General features: G+C 33.1%; 1 protein-coding gene across 1 annotated transcript; it reads right to left on the reverse strand.

Moving 5' to 3' along the window:
- Positions 1 to 379: 379 nt before the first annotated feature.
- On the reverse strand, positions 380 to 3,681 carry LOC111409283 (prohibitin-3, mitochondrial). Its single transcript, XM_023039302.1, has 2 exons — positions 2,696 to 3,681; positions 380 to 735 (listed from the first exon to the last, which is right to left on the reverse strand). Exon 1 carries the CDS (start codon positions 3,540 to 3,542, stop codon positions 2,703 to 2,705), a length of 840 nt encoding a protein of 279 aa, XP_022895070.1. The 5' UTR covers positions 3,543 to 3,681; the 3' UTR covers positions 380 to 735; positions 2,696 to 2,702.
- Positions 3,682 to 9,491: the final 5,810 nt, after the last annotated feature.

Raw genomic sequence — 9,491 nt, forward strand, 5'->3', positions numbered from 1 at the left:
TTATCCATGTTATCGAAGTGTAAAATTTGGTCGTCATTTGCAGATCTAACCTTATACCTTTTGCTACAACTAACAAGAACAAATCTTTAAACTAAACAACATTCAACCTGGACTTTGAATTTTCATACAAATTCGTTGAATTACCGAGTTTCAAGAAGTGTGGTGGTACTGAGGGCAGTTTAGGCATCCCCTTCCCTGACTAGAGTTGGCTCATCTCCCACAAAAACAGGGAAATAGAATCCGTTTAGCAAATTCTAGAGCGCAAACACCCTCTCCTTTTTCAGATGTCAACGAAAATGTTCATTTTACTGTCTATTAAAAACTCACTGAAGCTTCAAGGAAACAAGAACAGCAACAAATTATGGAGAACTTCAACAAGAAGAAAAAGTTTGTTTTGCAACATGGTTTCATAAACATTTAAATTTGTTACTGTTTTTCGCGTAGTACTGGAATTACAGTGCAAGGCATGACATCAATTGCAGAAAGTCATCTTAATGCATCCCAACAAAATGGGGCAGAGGAAGATGAAAAGAACAGTCTCTTCTATCTAGGTTGGCAGTTGAACTTGAAATGAGAGAGAAGTCCTCAACAGCTTTAATTTTCATGAATATAGATCATAACTTATAAAATCGTTCCCTACGACAAAAGATCAAGCCAGTACAAAGAAATATCCGGTAGTAAAAAGTCAAACAAATAGCCAAAAATCACACCGAGTTTTTGCAACCCATTAGAGCCCTGAAAATAGATATGCAAAAGAGAAATACTGGTCAAGAACAGCAATTAAATAATAACCAGATAATTTATTGACATAGAAAAGAAGCACTAGCATTACTCAGTAAAGTACAAAGCAGGCAATTCTGGTGCAATTTTGGTTTCACAATGCCCTCTGAGCACATATCGAAGTTAAATTTGAAATCAATGGATAAGGAAAAGAACCTAACACAGTTTTTCACTACACAATAATCATAATCTCGGTACTAACCAACCAGTTAGGAGTTTTGAGATATGTGATCTATAGAATAATAACTTTGATGAATACTTCCAACGGAATTCACATGTGTTGCGTACAATAAAGTTTATATAATGAGCAAACTAAAATTTTAATCAAGCACGTAAACAAGTGAAGACGAAATCAGAAAGATTGCAGCTTGATCTTTAGTTCCATTAGGTCAAGCTCTAACATTCGTTCACTCCCTCAAACAAGCAAGACAATTTAAATTGTGAAGAATAAAATAAGGAGCGAAAGAAGAAACATGAAATGTAGCCTATCCAATTATAGCAAATAGCTAATCACACACCATGCACCTCATAGAAACCATGACAAGTTCAAACATCAAAAGCACATTGACCAACATAAAGCAGATTGACACAGAAAAGTAGATGTTTTATCTTATATACCACTGCAATAAAGTTAAATTTCATATACATGTAAATATGCACGCACTACCGAAGTTCAAGAAAAATTGTCGTAATTATTGTCATTGCACTAGGCATCATAATTCACGTATTTCACTTTCTATATTATGGTGCCTAGAAACGATCAAGGAAACCTAGCTGATACCACATGAGTAGCACAACTAGCATGATGAGCACATCAAACGTGGTAATTAGTAATTCATTACCTTTGTGTAGTCCATCAATAAATTAAATATAAACTAGTGATAAAGATATTTGACACCTCTATTCAAAAAAAAAAAAAATAAAATCCCCTCAATATCATCTTTTCTCCTTATTAGTAGCCGAAGTCAAGGCCGGCTAATTAAGGAAAATCTATAACATGTGCATAGGAAGACTAGGAACATGTTTAACAAGCCTTAGTCGACCTCCGGAGGACAACAATTTTCTTTTCCAACCTGAGATTCTCCTTTTCATTTTCTCCGGGCGCAACTCTATTATACCTTTATCTAGAGAAAGCTGGAAGAAAGGCGAGAAAGAAAGGTTGCCTACTACTAATAAGTAATAAGGGTGGGTAAGAAAGAGAGGTGAGGTGACTAGCTTTTTCATCTGAAACAAAGAAAATGCAACCTCAATTAAATGAATTGATAAAGGATAATAAAAGAAGCAAGGTCTATTAATATTAACCCCAAAAGCCATATCTTTGAACTTTAGGCTTTGTCTGTCTACCATATTTTCACATTCTACCACATTATTTTTTCTACAGTACTCATTTTCAACCACACATTCTTCATTAAAATAATATTACGCGTAAATAAAAACCGTTTCCTTCTTTTTTAACCATACATTTCAACATCAATCATTATTCCATAATACATTACTTACAAATAATGGGGCACAAACAAGCACTTAATTCCATCCTCAGAGACATCTATTCACTCAACGGCCTCCTTTGTTGACTACCTATAACATTATTATCATTACAATTCAGATAAAACTAATTCATTTAATCAGGAACACCAGTTTAGTAAAATATATCAAATTGTGGCACCAGAGTAATGAGCTTCGAAGAAAAATCAAATAAAAACACTTCCTCCTAATTTTAATCCTCCAAACAACGCCACCAAACATAGCCTAAAGGAACCCCAATATCAAGGCACCGAAAATAATCATACAATTAGCAGCATGACAGGAATTTTTCAAGCAAAAGCCAACTACAAAGTTAGAATAACAAATCTTACTAGAAACCCCATAACAATCTATTTCCAATAGCAAATGAACTAGTTTGAGTAAACACTACCTGATATTCAGCGGCCAGCATTGAGACCAAGAAGCATGTTGTTTCCATTGGGCAGGTACATCACATTAGGATTCTTGGACATGGTAGCTGTGTTCTCCCTTGACGCCTCAATCCTCCTTAGCTCGATCAGGCCCATTCCAGCAGCCGCAGTCGCATCAGAAATCAGTTTGGCAGACTCACTTTCTCCCTCAGCCCTAATAATTGCAGCCCTTCGCTCTTGTTCTGCCTTGGCCACCACGAATTTGGACCTCTCCGCCTCCTGCTGAGCGACCTGCTTCTGCTCCACGGCCCTGGAGAACTCCGCACCGTAGGACAAGTGAGTAATAGCCACATCATCCAACAAAATGTTGAAATCCTTTGCCCTGCGAATCAGGCTCTCACGAACGAGGGCGGACACGTGAGGACGCTCGGTGAGCAACTGATCCGCATTAAATTGCGCAACAACAGCTTTAAGCACTTCATTTCCAATCGAAGGGAGAACCTTCTCATCATACTCCAGACCTAGGGTTTTGAAAATGTTCGGGAGGCGATTAACCTCAGGCCGAGAGAGGACTCGGAGGGTGAGATTAACCATCTGGAGATCCTTAGTGCCGGAAATGGAAGAGAAGGTATGTGGACGAGTACGAATATCGAAAATATACGGCTTCTGGAGCCATGGAATCAGGAAGTGAGTACCTTCGCCTACAGTTTCATCGATCACACCGCGAAATCGATCGAATAGGACGGCGCGTTGGCCACCGTCTACGGTGTAGAGTGATGAATTGAGGACGGTGGCGCCCACTCCGAGGCTGAAGGCGGCGCGTGCTATGTTGGTAAGGAATGAAACCGCTGCTTGGTTGCTGCCCATTATTTGACGCTTATCGATCGATGATAATTGCACCGAGAGAGAGACCGGGGTTTAGTAGGACGTACTGTGGATTCTTCTTCAAGAAATTTGTTAAACCCTAATCTAGCCGCTTAATGAAGCTGCGGGCCGCCTGGGATTGGGACTGGGCCTCGCAGCCCTAACTTTGTGGTCCTAGGTTTGTCAGTCAAGCCTTTCAGTTATGTTTGATTGGAATTAAAATTAAATTTTTAGGATATTTTGATAGAAGTTTTTGAAATGTATCATTGAAAGGTTGTCGGACTCATGAAATATATGGTTAATATTAATTGTTTGACTTTGACATAAATTAAAATATAAAGGGTTATTCATTTTCAACCATTTTTAAAATAAAAAATTGCGAAATGATTGATATATCCTTCTATTTAAATAAAATAAAAACTAAAAAAAATTAATTGCAATCATAATTCCAAAATTTTCAAAAAATTACAAATAAGTCACAAACCAATGTTCTCACAAATCCAACAATAGTGGCTTATAATTTCTTTGCTAAATAATTTTATCACCTTCATATTTGTTCTACACCATCCACTTTCATCTAAAATCACATCTATCTTTACTTCGAATTAGTCAATAAATTTTTCGAACACTTCCAACTTAGTCCGTAACGCCAAACGGTTTTTACATTTTTTAGACGAAACTACGTACTAATCTCATTGCCCAAGCCTTAATGTGTTATAAATAGGATGACGATACCCTGAAACTCGTTCTAATTCGAACGTTGAATTAGATTTGAACCAAGTGTGAGCTAACTTCGTAAATCATTATTAGCAACATTTAAGCTTACATGGTGACGAAATTAAGCCCTTGTTTCGCCACAGTTATAATGAGAATTTGGGAAAAATGTATTTTAGAATAATAATTTTTTAAATAATGTGTAATTAAAAAAGAAGAAAAGTTTTGGAATTATGTATAATATTATTTTATTGGAGAAAGTATATTTAATAAGAAGATAGAGAAAAATGAATTATAATTTTAATGGGGACCAGACGAGGGCTAAATGTTCAATTAGTGCACAATTGTTTTAACAACTATATATGAGATTTGACGTAAATATCACTCACATGTGACAAGATTGGAACACTTAGGAAACTTCGGTGATCTGGTTAGAAAAAAATAAACTTCAAGGACCATCTTGAAATTTTGTTGCAACCGCTATTTTACTATTAAACAACAATTTTTCATTTTTTATGTTTATTTCTAGGAGAATGGAAGTATTGTTCAATTAAGTGTAGAAGTCAATGAGAGACATGTGCCAATTCATAAAAAATATGAGCGAAGTCGTCATTGGATCTTGTTCCATAGAAACAAGGCTTTACGAAGACTTGTGAAGTTGTGCCAAATGTCACATATTGTTTCTTTTCATTTTTGGCTGAAAGATGATGGAATGAATGTAAATAATTTTAGCTAAGAAGGTTAAATTTTATTTATCGCACAAAAAATATCACGATTGTTAAATGAACTAAGACTTCCTCATGTGAGACAAATTTAGCATCTTTCAAGTTAAAACTTTTATTATTTTCCTAATATATTTTTATCCATTTAATGTTATTGGAATAGTTTCATTTAGTTCCCATTTTAATCTATAGTTATTCAATTTATACCCATAATTAAGGTCTCAACAAACCAAAGTCAGCACTGCCATTCCATTGCACATTTCTATTTAAAAATCTTTTCCAGGATGACTATCAACAGCTCCGCTGTAGCACTTGGTAATACCAGATAATATTGTTTATCAGTATCCGGGTTCGAATCCCGGCAGCGGAAAATTATTTTGCTTTCAATTTTTAGAATTTTAGGTTCAAAATTATTGAGCCTTTTGGATGGTAGATTTTTAATGTTAAAAATAACACCCAATAATTTTTTGGACACTGTTTAAAGTAACAGAAATACCATCTCATTAATAATTATAAAATTTTAAGGAGTTGCTTACAACTTCGAGGCTTAATGCTCTCTTGTTATTGTATGTGATTAGGATATGACGTCCTACTCATTCATTCTCAAACTTACTTATGTGTTTTGAGTTGAACTTGTGATTAGTAGTGATTTAATAGATTGACGGTTGTCGTTAAACGAGACTTTACTTGTAGACGGACCATATCAATCTTTGTGGATGACTCTATTAAGTGTCCATTTGTCCCATTGTAAGTGGTGCAATTTGATTGCCTATGCCTCAATTTGATCAAATGAAATTTATCTGCATATGAAGAAGTATTTCTGAATTCTACACAACGATTCTAGCAAAAACATAACCAAATACACGGGATCCATTCGCTATGTACTGATTTTGTTCGAATATCTACTAGATAACCTATGCAAAGAAGCTAAGTAAGGATAATGCAACATCTATTCTCAATTTTTGTAGGGAAAAGCTTGTAAATTCAATAGGCTTGGGGGGAAGTCAGGTCCAATTTTCCCATGAGAAGAATAGCCAAGTGAAATAAGTAGAGCCAAGGACTGAAAGTTTCAAATCTAAACCGTTTATATCATTCAAATATAAAGGAAAATAGATTTTTCAAAATAAATAAGTTTGAAGAAAAATATTATTTTTCTTTCACATATTATTATTGAGATTTTGAATAGACACTAGACACCATTGTGCAAAATATGATAAAGTACAGGTACCTTTTGGTATATAGATAAAATATTAAATAGTTAAATAATTCATTGAATTAATTGATTTATCCAAAGGGTAATTTCATACTAAAGTTTTTATTGTTTAAAACACATTTTAATTGCATTTAAGGTCTTCAATTGTTACTCATCGTAATACTCATGTCTCAAACTTTTATTTGACGTGTTCTTATCATCACCTACCATTAATTAGTTGTATATGGTAATGGTTTCCATTCAAATATTTGTTTGTTTGTCCATCACATTTTAAAAAATAATAAATGCAAAAGTGCAACAAAGTATTTTTCTCCTCATTTAAAAGCATGTAATCATAATAATTAGAAAGAAATTATCACCACGGAAGAAAAATGCTAATTAATTAAATATTGAAAGTAAAAATTCGATGAAACAAAGTTAAAAGTTTATAATTATTACAATGAGTAAAGATTAAAAAAAAAATCTTGAATGTAATTAAAACATATATAATGCAATAAGTAAATATTGTGGTGTTAATATAATTATCAACTTCCAAAATATTAGTTAATGAAAACTCCCCAGTGTTAAAGTTCGTTCTTACTTTATAAGATTAACCAATAAATAATAATTAATTACATTATCCATGAATCTTATTTCAACTAAGTTTAGTTGACTAATCTTTGACTCACACACTTTTGTCTTGTTCATAAACAACGATAAAATTAATGAATTATAAACTAAAATAAAATAACATTTATAGAAGAGGTTTTCTTTCCAAACCTAAAACGTAAAAAATATATTCAAGAATTTAATAGTCAACTCGTTGAACTTAGCTCAACAAACCGACAAACATTATTGTTCAAGTGCTTTATTCTCTCGAAATAATAACTTGCTTCTCGAGTGCGCACCCATATCTTTATGTATGTCGAGTCAGTACATTGTTTAGAAAAGTTACTCACATATTAATTAAAGTTTTAGATCAATATTCTAATAGTCAATGATAAATCAAGTAACTTGAGAATGTACTTTTTCATTATTTTAAATTTTGGTTGATTCTTCAAAAATTTTAAATATGTTGCATGTTAGTCATTGTACAAATTTGATGCAGAACAATCAGAAGAGAAAATCATTAATCAACTAGAAAAGATGAGAAATAAGAAGGATTTACAAAAATGCAGATAACTTTCAGCTTGGGTGTCAAACTTTTGCGAAAAAGTACAATTCCTGAGCATTTTTGTTATGCAATGGAAGCATAAATAAAATTTTAATTGTGGGACAAATTGAAAATGTATCCCCCCCCCCCCCCCCCCCCCTCTTATTTGCTTATTTCATCCTTTTTATCGGTTTAGCTTATTTCATCCTTTTTATCGGTTTACATGGCAATTGTATTAAAATTCTAGTTGACCTTTTGGTTGTTATAGCAAAAAAGATTATCTTTCAGGGAGGATTTTATTGTCTTTACGGCATTTGGCAGCTTCAATGTTGGAGAAGACCTTAGTTCCTGCTTGCTAAAACAAATGGATACCAAGGATAAGGGAACCGATTTGTCACGTTTGAAGCTTATTAAATTCAAAAACACATGAACTCGAGTTGCAAGAATCTAGTGGTAGGAAGTGCGTCAAAGTAAATTAAGGATGAATCGTGTTGGGAGTACAAGTTCAGCATTCACAAACATTCTACAGATATCCCACGATGGGTGGGATCAATATTTTTTTTGGCCATTTTTTTATTACATGTAGGCCCAACCCTCATGGCAGTTCCCTGTAGGAGGTCTGTAAGTTGTTGTCCTGTACACCCTATTTAATTGATTAAGGATTGTTGCTGATAATTGCCACAGATTTACAAATTAATCTATTGCACTCCTTCTCCAGACAAAAGATTTGTAGACCACCATTACTGACCTTCCCCTATCAACATAAAGATGCTATGACATTATAATTTCTTCTTAGAGGAAAAGATGTTGATTTACTCAAATCTTTGGAAAGAAAAATGCTTACATTATTATATTTGGGATTTTGTTTATAGTTGTTATTCATAGAAAATTTAATATACCCAAGACTAGAGAGAATGCTGGGACCAATATGCGTCTCCCTTGTCGTTGTTACAATGATATTATTTACTACAAGGGCAAATTTTATTGTGTAGATTGCTATGAGTTGTAGCTTTGTGTGTCAGTGTGTGACCAGCGGCAGCGGTAGCCCAGCAATGTCCCTCAGCCCATATAAATTTCTAAGGAAAGTTTTAAAATTTAGGCCCAAATATTAGCATTAGCCCAACTCTATTTTAAATCTTAATCCAAGTCCAATGCTCAATTATATTAAAGACACTACAATTATTAATTACTATTTTCAAGACATTCATGAAATGTGAATATTTTATTGTTAAATTAGATATTCTATTTAATGTATGTTTGACTAAAATTTACTTATAAGTATTAACTAAATTTTATTATAGATTATTTGTATTGATTAGATCTAAAAGTAAATTACTTATTTTAATAGTTAGAGACACTACTCATTATGTTAGTTTTCATTCATTACTAATTCATATTTATAGGAAAAAATACTTATTTTGACCATAAAGTAGATATTATGATCAAAATAAATAACTTCCTATAGATTTGATATTGACAATAAAAAAAATATTTGTTAAAACTTTCAGTTGTTTGGAAAGACTTGTTGTCAAAGTTACTAGAAAAATCCTCATTAAATATTTTTTTAAATGTTCATCAGTGGATATATATTTTTGCTTAATTCTATCATGATTCGGTTAGTTTATAAATTTTTAGATAAGCATTGATTTTCTGTTTGATAAAAAAAATAGAAAAATTTAGTGGAATATCTTAATGTAAGACATCTAAACTTTTATTTTATTTTATTGAGTGTCGTATACCTTTTATCGTGAATGTCACAAGAATAGCCTTCGAAACTTGATTTCTTGTAACGTAAGTTCATTCAAAATGTTTTAAATTTCAGCATTTCCTAACATCATTTTTTGACTCTACCCCTGTGTGTCTTTATGTTATTTAATGGCACAAAAGCAACAATCGTAGCACTTGCTCCACTTAATACACGAGCAAATTCAAAAGTATCTTATTGAACCAACAAATTTTTTCTTGTTTCTCGTATCTAAGGGGGTACTACAATGTATGAAGATTATGATGATGACAATGCAAAGGTCAACTACCATAAGTTGGTTTCTCTATTTTGAAGCTACAAGAATGTCATGGGAGGGAAATAATTGTCCTTTTAATTAAATTGGTTGAAGTGAATACTTGGGGGGATCGAGCATTGTTCCTAGGCATAAATATATCTACGTCGTTGT

This window comes from Olea europaea, chromosome 14, assembly GCF_002742605.1.
Source record: "Olea europaea var. sylvestris chromosome 14, O_europaea_v1, whole genome shotgun sequence".
In the NCBI taxonomy this organism is placed as follows: Eukaryota; Viridiplantae; Streptophyta; class Magnoliopsida; order Lamiales; family Oleaceae; genus Olea; species Olea europaea.